Source organism: Antedon bifida, chromosome 4 (genome assembly GCF_963402885.1).
Source record: "Antedon bifida chromosome 4, ecAntBifi1.1, whole genome shotgun sequence".
Taxonomy (NCBI): domain Eukaryota; kingdom Metazoa; phylum Echinodermata; class Crinoidea; order Comatulida; family Antedonidae; genus Antedon; species Antedon bifida.
The window spans coordinates 7658784-7676137 of record NC_136229.1 but is presented as its reverse complement, the minus strand read 5'-3'; the positions used below and the strand labels follow the sequence as shown (position 1 = coordinate 7676137).

At 30.5% G+C, this 17354-nt stretch overlaps 2 protein-coding genes across 2 annotated transcripts; both read right to left on the bottom strand.

Moving 5' to 3' along the window:
- Positions 1 to 607: 607 nt before the first annotated feature.
- LOC144839143 (perlucin-like protein) lies at positions 608 to 3045 on the bottom strand. Its single transcript, XM_078694456.1, has 2 exons — positions 2835 to 3045; positions 608 to 738 (listed from the first exon to the last, which is right to left on the bottom strand). The coding sequence occupies exons 1-2, from the start codon at positions 3043 to 3045 to the stop codon at positions 608 to 610; spliced, it is 342 nt and encodes a 113-aa protein (XP_078550582.1).
- Positions 3046 to 10484: 7439 nt separating this feature from the next.
- LOC144839117 (perlucin-like protein) lies at positions 10485 to 11641 on the bottom strand. The gene is made up of 2 exons (XM_078694425.1): positions 11324 to 11641; positions 10485 to 10703 (listed from the first exon to the last, which is right to left on the bottom strand). The coding sequence occupies exons 1-2, from the start codon at positions 11625 to 11627 to the stop codon at positions 10561 to 10563; spliced, it is 447 nt and encodes a 148-aa protein (XP_078550551.1). The 5' UTR covers positions 11628 to 11641; the 3' UTR covers positions 10485 to 10560.
- Between the last annotated feature and the right edge of the window lie 5713 nt (positions 11642 to 17354).

Genomic DNA, 17354 nt, shown 5'->3' with positions numbered 1-17354 from the left:
TATCTAAGAAATAGACGAATTGCTTGAGTTAGATACACGTTATCATCATAATGCAATGCTAACTATGAATTGGAAAATAATGTCATATTTTTTAAACAGTAAACATAATGTATCAAACTATTATATTCACACGAACACACTGTACTCATTACGGAAGTTCTAGAGCTTTATTCACATGTACTTTTATTATTAGTACGCATACAATCCTCTAGTATTTTATTTGAGACAATTAGATAAAGTAGCTTCTATTATATTGAAGATTAATTAGCATATGAATGCTCAGGTTTGTAATATTTACGCATAAAATCCTGTCCTTTTTTATTTTTTTATATCTTTCTCTTATTTTCCTCATTTTTTCCCCTTTTTCTTGTCGGTAATGCGTGAGTGAGACAATGAGATACGTTAGCGTCTATTATATGGAATAATTAACATATGAATGCACAGTACAAAGTATCATCTTTACAAAACAACAACACAAGAGAGTTGACTACAAAGATGTTTCAAAGTTGTTTTTTTCTCCCAAGCAGCTCTTGAGTGTAATTAAAGGGAATTTAACAATTTAAAGCTTGAATATATCTAGTGTAAATCTACACTATGTAACAAATCATTACTTACGTTTTTCACATATAGCTACCACATTTTGATGTGAACACTTTTTATCATTCCAAGTACCACTGGATTTATGCAGAATAACACAATCTTCGTTTTTGTTATTATTAGGTTCACCTTGTTTCCAATCTAAAGAAACGTAAGTAAACAAACCACAAGTTTTTGTAATCGGTACTGCTTTAGTGTTTAGTAAAACGAAGCACAAATACCAAAACTGATAAAAAAAAAAAAGAATTCGACAATTTAAAAAAATAAATAAAACTGCCATGATTAAAATACATTTTGCGTATTAGCTTTTGAGGCTTATGATTTAATATGAGGTTAAATATTATTAAATCACACAGTTCTGCGCAATAAACTGTCTTGTTATTTGTAACACCCTATTTAAACACAAAAAAGGTAGAAGCAATATGGATATCTCCAGACGGAAAGACGCGAAATCAGATAGACTATACTGTGCAAAAACAGATGAAGCATAGTACAAAGAACGCTCGTGCATACAACTCTGCGGATATTGGCTCTAACAGCATCCTAGTACTAGCAAACATCAAAGTGAATTTTAAAAAACGTTCATTTAAAAACCACAAAACAACCAAGCGTATAATGTAGACAAACAGATTAATAAGAATGTTGAAGAAGACTTCCGATTGCGATTAAACCAAGCCTTTGGACGTCTTATACAAACGGAAAACGAATATTTAGATATAGAAGAGTTATATGGAAAATTCAAAATAATAACAAATAATACCACAAAAGAAGTAATAGGATATAAGAAACGAAAACCAATCAGCAATATGCCAATAGAAATTGATTAATTATGCGAGAAACGAAGAGAAACAAGACTAAATATGTTAAGCAACCCAAATAATATAGAAATAAGAGAGCTATACCGCCAACTAAACAAAGATGTAAAGAAGGAGATTAAGAGATGCAAAGCGAAGGCAATCGAAAAGAAAGTGAAACAAATAGAAAGTGACTTCAGGTTGAATAACATTTACAACCTGTTTAAAACAGTCAAAGAACTAGAAGGAAAGCCGAAAAATCACTAACCGTTATTAAAGACAAGGATGACAAGAAGCTAACTGAAAAGGGAAACGTTTTAAAGCGCTGGGAAGAACATTTTGAAAAACATCTCAACACGGAATTCTCCAATGAACCAGCAGCGATAAATAACATAACAGTGAGTGGTAACCCCTCAGGAAAGCTCGTCCATCGAAGAAATAGCGTTAGCAATTAAATCACTAAAAACTAGAAAATCACCAGGAATATATGAGATCACCACCGGAAGTATTAAAGGCAGGTGGAGCCAACAATGCAAACAAGGCCATATACATGGCTGCAGTCGCGTGCTCAAGTTAGTGTTTACCGACCAACCGACCGACATAGTGAGTTGTAGAGTCGCGTTGTACGCGACTAAAAATGCTAACCAGAATATTTGATTGTATCTGGGAAGAAGAGATACTACCAACAGATTGGCAAAAGATGTTAGTTATACCAATACACAATAAATGAGACAAGCTAGACCCATCAAATTATAGAGCGATTTCTTTTCCCAGTAAAGTATTCTGTTATTCTAATTCTAGGATAACAGAACAAGTTGAAGCAACCTTAGAAGAAAGCCAAGTGGACGCAATTTTCGACAGGTAATGGAAAAGGCCAAAAAGAACACTAGATACCTGTACACTTCCATTTTATTGACTTCAAAGCTGCATTTGATACAATATAGAGAAAAGCCCTTTGGAAAATGCTCAGCGCCATTAGTATCAATCCAAAGATCATCAACATCATCAGAAATCATTTATTGTGACACGTGACAAGTGTGAAGTGGTGATAGATGGTGAGATTACTAACTGGTTTGATGTGCTGGTGGGAGTTCGTCAAGGATGTCTCCTATCACCAACACTTTTTAACATTTTTCAGGAATTTTTTATGAAAGATCTAAATAGTATTCAACGTTCCTAAATTGCATGCATCTTTACGAAATTACAACTGTCGACCGAAGAGCTTGAGATAGCGTGTAAAAAGTGGGGTATGAAGATCAATGCGGTAAAAACAACATGACGTGTGCAAGGATCCGAAGAGGATTACGAAATAAAGTAAAGTCATTGTTAAATCATCGTTTAAAGGGGTTCTGATGCCATCGTTTATTTGGGGAAGGTGATTATGGAGAGGTGCCATGTGATAATAAGGAGTTCTTCCTACATAAAACATGAATAAAACCATACTTGTAAAGTTCGCACTCATCCCAGACAGCCACTCAAAAACGCCTTCTGTGTTTATATCATTGTAGGAAATCCAAGCTTCATATGAATTGAAATCCTCAGTAAATCGTTCAAGTATCCATTCGTTTTCTTCTGCACTTGAAATTTCAACCAAATCACCAGTAAAAGTCTGACATGTACTCCTTGTAGAACTCCACGTACCAGTTGTGTTCATGACCCAGTAACATTTTGAAAATACGGCGTTGTAATGCCATCCTGTCGGACACCCTGACGTGTTTGAAGAGAAATTAATTAATTAAACAATGTTATTATTATTATTCAAGAAAAAACAAAGATATAAAAAAGGAGCTCAAAATTCGAATTATATTTACAATATTTCTTATATTAATTATTTAAAAGATTGCACATAAATCACTCGACCATTAAGAGAAAAATAAATACAAGCAATTCAAATATAAAAATAGACAAATCACGTCCAATCATTAACATAACAGGGAAAATATAGAGTTTACTGTATTTTCATAGATAGATGTTACTCAATATACTACATGATATCATAATACATAAAATTAAGTGTATTGTATACATGTAATATATTTGGTAGTGTAAGGCCTATATCTTTAAAAACTATGAGTATCGGGTCTAATTAATTTCTCTGCAAAGGTGGCAAGTAAATGCATTCAGACAGATGTGTGCAAAAAGATGAAATGAGCATGGCACTTTTGAGGCCATACGCGTAATTATCTAATACTTAGATACTAATACAATAAGACGTTCACATTTATACGAACTAAAAACAAATATCATGCAAAAACACAAAATAAAAACAAACAAAAAACAGCAAATCGGCCTAAAATCATGACTAAAACAATATGAAATAGAATCTCACCAGCATCACAGATGACGTAAAGTGTAATAATCAAAATTGACAGTAGTGTACTTCTTGCTCCCATTTTTACAAAAATTCATCAAATTATCAAATAAAACGGCTAATTTAAAACATTATTGAAGTTGCAACATTCGTTGCTGTTATTGAGTAAGCACACAACAATTACTTTTTACACTTGATGAACTGTTACTACGATCTATACGGTACCTACCCTTCTCATAAATGTAAAATACCTACCCGAATGGATCAAACAATTGATGAACATGAATTACACGCCATTGAATTTTATTGGAAGAAGAAACAAGGAATAACTAAATAATTATAAGATGCTTTTCCGCAAGTTACCATGGTTTTACAAGTCACGCATAAAATTAATAAAAGAGTAAAAAAAAATCCTTTTTACCTGGCAAAAATAATTGTCATGTTAGTATTGTTAATTTGCCATCTTTATCACTCCGTTCTTTTGTTGCAAGAGCTGCCACAATAATCCATAGATCTTGTATAATGAGAATTGACGGTTGGTGTAAATTTGTATACGAAAGATTATATGTTAAAGAAATTGGATATCAATCACATTAACTATTAAATTAAATATAAACAGAGTACAGCAAATTGAAAATAAAAATAATAAAATCATTTAAAAGACACAACAGAAAAAATGTTATACATGCCCGGTGGTACTTGGGAAACATGACATTAAGTGTATTGTATGCATGTAAGCTATTTTTAGTCGCAAATGTAGACTATACATTTTATATCTGAAAAGATAAACTCAAGTATAATTAGATTTTCTGCGAAGATGGCAAATACATTTGTTCAGCCGTGTGAAAAAGAATGCAATGACCATGCCACTTTGTCTCGTCTTTAGTTACTCTAATGCTAAGATACAACTAATATAATACCATTTATTTCGTAAATTTATATACGAGAACGAAGTAACGCTATAAGACATTTAATAAGCAAATCACCCCGACATTATGAAAAACATAATAAAAGAATATGGACTAACAAAATATGAACAGCACAGAAACTCAAATAGAAACTTACCAGCATCACAGATCATGGAATGCGTAATAACCAAAATTGAGTAGTGTACCTCTTCTTGGTCCCGTTTTTTCAAATGTTATTTCATCAAAGTATAGAAATAAAAAATATTAATGAAACGGCTAATTTAAATAGTATTGAGTAATCATACAACAAACTATTACACTTGATGGAATATTACTACGATGAGGTAAAATACCTACCTGAATGGATCAAACAAAATAATGAACATAAAATACACGCCAATTAGTTTGATTGAAAAACACTAATATTCTTGTACATTGAACGAAATAACTAAAATATTGTAGGCTTACAATGCATCTCAACAATTTACCGTGCTTTTACTTGTCATACGTAAATCATGAATAATGTTTTGATGAACAATTATTAAAGATTATATAATTTATATTTCATTCAATTAAAACAATAACAAGAAAACAATATGCCAACATACGTGCATTTTATTTACTGAATATATTGAATACAATATCTCGATTGAGTAGTAATATAAACAAATGTCAAACCTGATTAGAAAGCGGTAGATAATAATAAGAAAACAGTTAAAACATTCATGAAATTCTAATAAATACAGAAATATAAAACCGTGATTTAGTTACAGATATGAGATTCAGCAAACATTGATAAAATTCAATGTACAAATTAATAACTTTCAGTAATAAACCCGTTATAAAATAAGTTGTTGATAATCAGTTAAAAAACTGATAAAATTTAGTTACAACAGTTAAAGAAATTATTTAAAAATCAATTGCTGGTTAATTCATTTGAACATGCACAACTGTTGAGAGATTCTTTGTTTAACGAAACCACTGGTTTTGCCGATCACGAGGGATTTTAACACATTTTTTATATTTATTTAATGTCGACATATTGCAAATAAATGTGAATTAAAGCTACTACTTAATTAATACTCTATATGAAATTCTAGCAAGGCAATCTAACAACAGGGTATTGAGCTCGCCTTGCCAAGATAGTAACAGTCTTTGGCTGCGACAAATACCAATAATACTGTGCAATGTACATTATTCTCCGCGGCACTCCGTGTCTGTAAGGAGCGTGTATCTGATCGTGTCGCAGCCACAGATAAATACGTTGATCTCCGAAGCTCAGTATCCTTATTTTAGAATTCCTTGGTTCTTGAAGCATCTTAGATCTTCAGATATTAAAATTGTAAACATTGGTTAATTTTGTTCAATTATAACTTTTGAAATAATTGGTCAAATTGTACAAGCTTTTCAGTAACAAAAATAAAGAACAACATTTATTTAAAAAACGGCTTTTTTATGCTATGTGTGCGCAATCTATATATAAATTTACGTAATGGCAAAATTCGGTAAATCGTTTCTAGAATGTTTACTCGATGGTATGTAACGTTGGTTCGTACTTTCAGTACTGATTTTAACCACCTGTTTACTAATTAAATTGAGTTAGATAATTAGTTATTGACAATTAAAACGAATTTAGGTTTAACGATTTGCCCCAAATAGGGGTGTTTCCCGATACACTGTTTAATGGATGTCAATCTTGAAAAATACCCGCACACAATAATACGAGGATGCTTCGCATTTTCTTATCTCCTCCTACGATAATTGTTTAAATAGCTGAAAACCGATTGAACAGCTCGGGTCCAGCGTCATAATGTTGAAGACAGGCCGATTTTCATTAAAAAATACTATTTTGATAGATTTAATATACGTTTATACAAATGTATTGATTTGCGATGAAAGGAACATTCCAAATTATTTGGTTTAACCATGGACGTATGCATCCATGGTTTAACACAAGTAGGTAAATTTATGGGCCCTTGGAGAATAAACATAATATTATTGCAATTCTATACAATACTGTAAATAGGTATTTAACCACTTGATCGCCATTTGAATCGCAAATTTCTTATTGTGAGTGTTGGTACTGTTAGATATAAAAAACAAACATACAAATAAACTTTATTTCTGTGAGTGTGGGTAGCCGCTACTGTTAGGTTATAAACACATAATATACAAATAAACTTTATTAGCTTCTCAACGTTTGTATTAATTAATAATTACAAAAAATACAAACGTCGTAGTGTATTGTTACATGTACTTTACTATTTCAATCGACTATGACAGTGACAGTTTTAACAAGGTATTAAATCGAAAATGTTTTACTGTAGTTAGTGGTATATTATTTATAGGCCTATAAAACATGAAAACAAGATTTCGTTACTGAGTGGATAAAGAATATATTTGTACCTATCCTCTTCCCCTTCCCTCAACCCTAATGTTACATAATTAAACACAAATTGGTTTTGTTTAAATGAGTCCTAATCAAACATTCATTTTGTGACAAGTTTCTCTTTCGGAAGTAATTCCCAGAGTGCTAATTTTGGTTGAATACATAAATCATTGTGTCTATTCGTTTCTGTGAACGACAATGTAGTATAGTCCTGCATAGTACATTTTAAATCGCCATTTTTTTTACGCTAAAATTACTGTGTATTCGAGAGAACCATCTGTGGGCACGACCTAGATCTAGTACTTAAAATTACCTGAAATGTATGATTACAGATAGATTTTTTTACCGTTTTTAAAATTTGTTCGTGCATGTAACCATTACAGAAACCTCACCATTCAAATGAAAAAATACATGTCAAGTTTCATTTAAAACTGTTTAAGGTTTAAATTCTGGTTAAGTTACAAAATGTTATACTTACACATCTGAGAGATACGCTGCCAACACAAATTGGGGAAAGAAAGTAGAATGCCCTCGCCATTTTGTAAAAATATACTAACAAGCGAATTTTGTCTTACCAAAGCAATGCACGCTGCGGGTGCTACAAACGTCTATATCATTCCTGTTTCTGCACTGAGCCAACATCTACAATTAAGAATTTAAAAAAAAACCATTGAAATAACATTGGTATTATAATAATTATCGAATTACTGCTTAGTTACTAATGTAAACAAATAACATTATTAGATAACTTACAGGTTATCGACATTAAACTTAGAAGCAAATGCTCCAACAGAAATCGATACGATCACGAAGGAAACTCCATAACAGAATACGAAATAATACCGAAGTAGGTAAAAGTTGGCGTTACTCGACGTAGAAAGTATAAATAAGTATACTGCTTCTGCGCACATCCAAGTAAATGTATTAAGTGATGTGAAATGTAGGAAAATGCTTATACATTTACATAACATCTTTAAAAGAAATTTTCAACATAATAAGTAGAATTCAAAAGAATGGAACACATCAAAATAGGCCTACTAAGAATAGAATTTTAACTTGATGATTAACTTAAATGAACAAAGGAAATACTAATGTTTACATTATTAAAACTTACCTCATTTTCTGTTTTGTCGATTCCAAATAAGAACAAAGATTGCATTATAATCATATTAATTACCAAGTTCTTGTGAATACAATTGTGAGTAAGATGCTATAATTAGCATATCACCTTAAAATAATAATTACAAATAATATTGGTATTGTAGTGGTACATAACAATTAGGTTTTAAAAGTGGTCATTACGGAAATAGAAAACAGATCATGCATGCATTATGATCCGTGCGAATAAGCATGTACAGTACACGAGGAGAAAAAAAGTGGGGTTTTTTCTGTTTCTGTAGTTACTTCATTTTGCAAAAAAAAAAAAAAAAATTTCAATTATTTATTTTATTATTTATTGACTTGGGTTGTTTTGTGTTGTTGTTTATTTGTTGACGTCATTAGCCTTATTTCAATGCATTTATATTATTCTGAAGTGATAATACTAATACTTCCTCACATGATCTCAACGTTTTCAATATAATAAGATTAGATTATTATAAATTTATTAATTGTTTAGTATAGCGTTGCTATTTATATTCCTGCTAAATTCATATATTGAACAAGAAAAATACAGGCCTGAACAGCAAACCTGGAGTTTTAGCGTTAATCTTCAGATTAAAATCCAGCTGATTATCGCCATGTTCCAGGCTACTATTAACATAGTCCCCGCTTTCAACGACTGCTAATTCAACTACAAAATGTGAATGTGGTTCGAGATATGCAAGAAATAAAAAAATGTATACAATGTTACGATAATGTTTTCAATTATTGTAATGTTAGAATTTCTGTTTTTTAAACGAACACATACGTTATGTCTAATAATTAGTTTTATTTCAACTTAATATCCATTCTAAACAGTGATTCCTAATTAGCCTTCAAACTGCATCTTATGTGTATTGTATAATAACACTTGCCGTATGTATCTTCTTCATAAAGTTTCCGCTTCATTGATTGTAAGTTCAATATTTCGGTTAAAACTTCTTGTTCAAATTTGTGGAATTCAGTGCTGAATAAATTCATTGTCTGAAAATAATTAATAATTAATTATACTGTAATTACGACGATTAGGTTAAAATCTATTTATAATTACTAGATTTATCATTTTTGTACGCATAGATTACAACTAAGCATTTTGTGTTTAGGAACATAATACATAACAATTTGAAAATTGAATTGTTATTTATTATGTTCCTAAACACAAAATACCAGTTTCCATATTATTCCATATTGATTGAAAAAAGTATGCTATAAAATAAATAAATTAATGATTGAGTGAATCTCACTCTTCGCTTGTTTCAATTGATAAAATATTCAGTATCCTACCATTTCTGTTCCAAGAATCCACATTGAAGCAAAAAAAAAAACATAAAATAAAACTATAACAAGTTGATTAAAATTGAAAATATGTAGTTAAACCAAAATATAATATAAGTTTATTTACATAATAATGATATATCAATATTTTTGGAAAATGATAAATTTACCAACCTACAACAATTGTAAACGTACACGACGTTATATAATTATTATAATGATCGTAAATTTCAAAGTGAAAATTATGTTTTCCAATATCTAGATCACCAGGACATATTTCCGAAGTGGTTCGGTACAATTGTAACAAAGTCAATGAAGGCATTTTCTACCGTCACTGAATAATTCACATTGGCTGATGAAGGTAAATCTGCGCCTACGATCTCATTAGAAGGACCCTTCATATCTGGTGGTTCGATATCTGAAAGAAATTAATGTATCATATTCAGCAAAAGATGATTTTTATAATATTGTTTAATCAATGTCATATCGTACTTCAAAAACAGTTTAAATATTTTATATAGTACCTGACATTATAATTACATGACAAATACAAACAATTTTGGCTAATTAAAGTTTTAAAAGTAATGACATGATTAGTCATGATTAGTAAGAGTAATATTATCGTGACGATAGTAATATTGATCATGACGTTATTTGATTAGATTTTTCAAAATATTATGTATTATTTAAAGACAGTGGAAATGGATGTCCTTGGTTCTAAAATGAAATGTATGTGTATCTATTTATAGTCGTTCGTTATCATTCACAGTATAATCTGATTGATGACATCGTAAATTATATCAGGGAAAACTATATTCGGAGAGAGAAGGTTCACATCTTTATTCGGTCCATGTTAAAAGAATACAGAGGGCGTTCTACTTAATATCTCGTTTGAAAGATCAGGTAAGTAAGATTTTAATATAAGCTTTTTGTGACGTGACCATTTTCACTGAAAATCAATTGACATGTTAAGTATGTATTCATTCAGAACGATAACTTAAAAAATGTGCACGCTATCATACTAACAGGGCTTTTAGCAACATTCTATTTTGCCAAGTATTCTGATATACAATTTGAAGCTGAAATTCTGATAAAGAAATATCAGAAATACTTTAGCCTATGTGTAAATCTACCAAATGGAATAAATTAATTCTTACGCATTTCACATATAGCTACAAAATTCTTGTTTCGACACGAACCACCAAACCAAGTACCGGTACTGTTTACATAATTACCCAAAGCAGCACAATCCTCGTTACTCAAATCATTGGGTTCATTAACAAGCCAATCTAAAGAAATGAAGTAATATAACTATTAAACAAGACAGGGCGAGTGTTTGTATTCGGTATTTCTCATGTGTTGTGGTAATAAGGAGCTAATGACATGTTTTAATATCAAGAAACGTACGTAATCTTCCGGTGCCAATAACACTAAAAAAAAGGAATTAACTAATTAAAATAAAAATGAAACACCTAGGTTTTTTTTATCAATTTGTTCTTACATTTTTCTGGTTTATTGATGTAAACCAAGTATTTGTTTTTTAACATAGTTATTTTAGTATGACAATACAGTATTCTTTTTTCTGTCCTTTTATACACCAATGATAATTAAGTCTCCAGTGTAATATGGGTATTAATTTTGGTTTTGTGGAGTGTGGTATTATCTGAGTGTTATCTGTTTAATTTAGTTTACTCTTTATTATTTTAAATGTATATATTTGTGTATAGTTTATTATTGAGGATGCACCATTACTATGTGTGTCACTGTTTTGTGTGTCACTGTACGAATATTTTACATTATTTTTATTATTACTAATACTAATACTCTAAAATGAATTTAGACTTATGTCAAATGTTAATAATTATACACGGAGATCTTTAAATTAACGAAATGATTAAACCAGGCCTACTTGTATAGTTCGCACTTCTTCCAGACACCCATTGAAACTGGCCTTCTGTATCTATATCATTGTAGCCAATCCAAGCAGCGTAATATCTATAGTTTTCAGTAAATCGTTGGAATACCCACGAGTTCTCGTCTTCACTTGAAATTTCAATCAAATCACCATTCATTCGTTGGCATATATCTCTCATAGAATACCAAGTACCAAGTGTGTTTGTAACACAGTAACACTTTGAAAATGCTGAGTTGTAATGCCATCTTGGACACCCTGGAAAAATAGTATTAGTGTCATGTATCATGTTTGTTAACATCGTGCTTCCAGTTTTAGAAAAATGGGATCAGTTCCTGCTCAAATTATATAAAGATATATTATAGTCATGAGGCTCGCAGTTTATTGAACATGGAATTAGTTTCTCCTCCTGCAAAAGTGGCTGGTAAAAAAGGAGGTAATGAATATGCTAATTTGTAGATCATAAAACACAATCCTCGTCTTTAGCTATTCTACTATACTTATAACATAAAAAAAATAAATACAAAGAACATAAAAATGTTACTAGTCAAAAGAAAGAAGATAACTGATGATATTGAATAATTCCACGTTATGTACTATTTTGTTCATGTTGAAATGAATATTGTATAAATAACCGGGTCAACAAGAAACGAATAAGATACTAAACTCACAGGCATCACAGATGGCGTAACGTGTAACAAGCATTGACAGTAACGCAAGTCCTCTCATGTTTACATTCATTTTTCAAACTATAGAAATACAGCTCGTTCATAAACATAATTCAAGTAACAACGTAATAATATATAAATAATTGGCTATAAAGTTATAAAAGTATTCCACAACTAACCTTATATTTTTCGATGAATACACAACGATGTATCATGAAATAGTAAGATTGTAATCAATCTTGAAAATGATCAACATCACCTGATATTCTCGTATAAAAGGTACTTGACAAGTACAATTAAATTCTATAATTACTATTTTTAAAGCTTCTCTATAAGTTACCATGGTATATTGTCTACACGTCAAGTCACAGTATCAAATGAAATTTAGTTTAATATAAAAAACAATAATCGTTTCTAAATTAAGGCATTTTTAGTATATAGGCCTAATTGGGCGGGTTAAAATTTGTTCTGTGCCTGCTAATAAATGTAAACACAAATCAGATTGTTGGTAAAACTGAATAACTATTATGTGACTCTAAAATGGCATATCCAACAAAAAGAATGTTATAACATAATTAGTTTATATGTTTTTATTATTCACACGGTCTGTCTTACAAACTTCCACTTTGAAGCAAACTAAATGCATACGTTTTTCTTTCTCTTTCATCCACTTTAATTTCAGTTACAGACAAACATAATTGGAGCATATAAAGTATAAAATACTATACAAATACTGATGTAATGGTACAAATAATGGCATGAGGTGAATGATGAAAGTTTATATGTCAACGAGGAGATAGCCGAATTGATATATGGAACAATATTGTAATGTGGTGGACACTACTGTTACTCAATCTACGTTACGTGGAACATTTGAGACAGATAGGGTAGGTATCAAAAAGGTATAGATCTGTACAACAGTTTTTGCATTGTGGCTACCTATTTCTAGAATTAAGCATACTTTTATAGATGTACATTGATCAACTGTAATACTTCCACTACTCTAAATATGATGATCAACATACAACGTCTTAAAGTGTCCCAGACGTCGTATGCTGCGTTCTCTTTAAAATATACAATTGTAATCCTGCGTTATACAGCTGTGTGTCTAAACGTTATTTCAACAACAAAATAGATGGTGTCCATTCCTATATTAGATGCCCATGTATACTTAATAACCATAAAACCTTCTGTATTGTATTTGTCCCAAAAGCTTCAAACGCGAGAAAGCTTAATAACTAGTAGGTAGGCGTACCTAAACAGACAGAAACATGGATTACATGTCGACATCAATCGTCAATGTAGTAGACCGAACTGCCAGGTAATTAAAACAACGTTACACACTGCCTTCTATAATTGTATTGACTGCCGCGGTAGCTGCTAGCGTCAGGTTTTAATCAATCATCACTCATAATTTGCATACATTTACATGTGTAACTAATCACTACAATCATCATGCAAATGTAAGATTTTTTTTATCTTTCGTGGTTAACCACCACCTTTATTCATTCATTCTTTTCAATTCAAGTTTTTATACATTTTCTACCTTTTTAGTCGCGTGCGTGTCGGTCGGTTGATCGATCGGTAAACACTAAATCAAATTTGAGCACGCGACTGTACAATGCCATGTATATGGCCTTGTTTTTTCTTACGTAATACTGTATTCTGTTTTTGTATCCTCTTTAATATTATTTTAACACATAATCATTTCCCACTTATATTAATACTAATAATACTATCAATAATATTTATTTATTATGTCTACCACCACATTCAAGTAATGCTAACAAATTGTAAAGTTGTAAATGTGTTTTTAAATTTATAACATAATTGTAACCTATAAGAGGTTTCATCATTTTCTTAATGAATATATTTGTAGTGTTTAATTATATTTTCTTCTGACAAATTTTCGACTCCGATAAGTCATTTTAATTTTTAACAAAAATGTATACCTTAGGGAAATATATCATTTTTTAAAGAATACATAATAGTTTTTAATATTCCTTCGCCTCTTGTAATTTACATTATCATGCAAATGTAAGATGTTTATTGGTCGTGGTTAACATGTTTTGAATCATAGAGCCATGGCTTCAAGTCATGGGTCTGTCACGATATCAGAAGTTATCTTACGACTAGTTAAGTTTGAGTATGTGAAATGTTGGATATGTGTACAACAACCCGATACTTCCGGGTAATAATGATATTTTAAACAAATACTGCTATACTAAAGTATAACTATTTTCAAACTCACCAGCATCACAAATGACGTAGTATGTACCAACCAAAATTGACAGTAAAATACGTTCTTTTGGTATCATTTTGACACCAAACAACTAAAATCAGTGTAAATACAAGCAAAAATATCACTGAACTTATTCCACTGATTGGAATTTTTATGTGCACCAAATAACCAATACGAGAATAATCTAATGAAACACCAAGGATAACATTAGACGTGTTATGACATCTGATATTGTTATATCAAATGTACTATAGAATAACATTATTTGTATCATGTTTTAAAAGCTACTACTATCATATTACCTCACATCATTGTATTAATTAAACTACTTAGAAACTAGAATTAGGAAAACTGAAAAGTACAAGTAGAATATATCGTTTACAATATTAGCTTGTCAATTCCAACTAATATTAGTTACTATCAGCTTCTTCCATGATTTTGAAAACTGTAGGTTCAGAATGAAATGTATACAAAATTAGCAATTACAATAATACATAGCTGTCAAATAGCTTCTCAAACTCACAAACGAGCTATGACTAGACAATGATATAACAATGAGATAGAAAACCTTTTTTCCGTCAAGTTTATTTGGAGTTCATATTACTATTATTAGCTTTAAGATGTATTGTTCCTAAAACATGAAATAAAGATTCATTTAAAAAAACTTTGAATAGGATATTTTGCAGTGTTAATAATGTTAATAACTTCCATAAAAAGAAAAAATTAAAAATTGTTTTCAATTATGAAAATACAAAATAATTCGTTAAATTCAACCAAAAACTATTTACTTCCAGTTGAAATGTCAGGCAAATAATTTGTTTCGATTCAAATTTGGACAAAGTGAATAGTTATTATGTGACATTAAAATCGCATATTCAACAAATATTTTTTTAGGGGGACAAACAATTAGTGAACAACTATTTTCACTCATGAAAACTATTTAAGATTGTAACCGTATTGATTTCAACCCAGAAGAAATCTGCTTCAATGTTGTTACTAATAAATAAATAAATACAAAAAATTAACTTACATTCCTAATTTCATCATCATAATTAGTAATACGATATATTGTCATTAAACTAGTTATGTGGGTACTGCTTGTAAGAATTATGTTGACAATCTGAACAAGAACATTATTCAATAAATACATTGACCGTAAATTGATTGATATTTTAAAACTAGATTTATCAAACGTGTTCCTGACACATATCATCATCACTGTTTTCTTTAATATGTACGTTATTACTAAATAAAAGTGTAGTGCCATTATATACATTTTTAGTTAAATATTACTTATAGAAAATGAATAAATTATATAAGTGCATTATATTATACAAATATAATCTGATGTGTGGCAAATGCAGAGTATGAATAAATTATAATTCTAGAGCCACGAAATATCGAAAACGAAACTGAAATATCTTTCAGTATTGCATCAACGAACTACAATAACATGCGTATGTGAATATCATCATTTCAATCGACTCAAGCCTTGGTGACATAATGTTTGCATTAGCGTGAAGAAAATAACTTTAAATTCAAGTCATTTGCGTTGTCACAGTTGACGTAGTAATTCGGTTCTTCTTAAATCTCTTCTTAAAACATTCGTTTATCTACGAAACGATAAAATACCAGTATTATTATAATTGAATAAAATAGCAATCGTACAATCGTTTCCTTATACCAAATACATAATAAAAGTCTAAAAGATTTAATCTTCGTAAACTTTAATCGGAACATATCATAGTGAGGTAATCTACTGTACGAATAATGGTACGAGATGTGAGAAGGATGGCTGAGTAAAAACTGGTTTTGAGTTATTGTGTCTTTTTTTTAGCAAAACTACATACTCCTAAAATATGATCCTAAATATACTATAATTTGTCATGCGCCACCTGGTTTAGCATATTTTGGGACACTGGTTTCTGTTGTAATCTTACTGCAGGCCTAAACATCAATAATGATAATAATACCTCGTTATCAAGTAGACAGTAGATGACGAATATAAATAAGCCTTGGCATCCGTTCAACACGTTGAATATGTAATCAATAAATGTTGTATCAGAACTGACAGCGAATGGTCCAATGAGCCACGTGGTACCCATTAAAGGTAGAAGCATTGCAGTTCCTTTGGCTGCTTTCCTGTACATTTTAATAAGACTTGTAATTAATTGAAATTCCAACGTATATCTAACGAACAATATTCTATAAAGTTGATAATTTAAAGGATATTGTAATTTCAAAATTATTTCTAACCTCAACTGTTTAAATGTAGTTTTCTTTCCTGTTGATTTTCCTACCATGTTTCCAGATCTTTTGTAGATTGTCAAGACAACGTAGATCAAAATAGCTGTATTAATCTGAAAAAATGTGTTGATTTTGAGTTTGAGGTTTGGATTTCATAATAACAGCAACATTAGTGAATAGGCCTATTTGTTTTTGGTATTGACCACGAAATAATTACGCAGTAATGGTGCGGTGTTTGGTTTATTTCGCATGACCAAAGAAAACAGGTTAAAATCTTATTCGAAAGACGGTATGATCTCAACAAATTATATTTTGTCTCCAGTGATCTTTCTCCCTCGCAATTTATGTATACATACATTTAATCATGTTAATTGGTCTTACCAAAGCAATACATGCTGCGGGTGCTACAAACGTCCATATCATGCCTGTTTCTGGACTGAGCCAACATCTAGAATAACAATTTCAACAAGCACAATTGAAATAACATTAAACTTTCCTAATAATTGTAGTAGAAATAGAAGAACTTCAGTGATGCATTGACCATTACTACCTAATATTATCTAATTACTGAACCGTAATGTGAACATAAACCATTATAAAAAAAAGAAAAACAAAGAAAACTTACAGGCTATCGACATTAAACTTCGAAGCAAATGCACCAACAGAAATCGCAACGACCACGAAGGAAACTCCATAACAGAATATGAAATAATACCGAAGTAGGTAGAAGTTGGCGTTACTTGACATAGAAAGCTTAGACAGTAAGTATACTGCTTCTGCGCACATCCAAGTGAATGTATTAAGTAATGTGAAATGAAGAAGAATACTTATGCATTTACATACAATCTGAAAAACATGATTTAAATGAAAC

Coding starts and splice junctions, on each gene's coding strand:
- LOC144839117 (XM_078694425.1), bottom strand. CDS start 11,627: ATGTTAACAAACATGATACATGACACTAATACTATTTTTCCAGGGTGT. Junction 10,704..11,323: donor AAGAAGTGCGAACTATACAA/GTAGGCCTGGTT, acceptor TCATTTCTTTAG/ATTGGCTTGTTAATGAACCC.
- LOC144839143 (XM_078694456.1), bottom strand. CDS start 3,045: ATGAACACAACTGGTACGTGGAGTTCTACAAGGAGTACATGTCAGACT. Junction 739..2,834: donor GATGAGTGCGAACTTTACAA/GTATGGTTTTAT, acceptor ACGTTTCTTTAG/ATTGGAAACAAGGTGAACCT.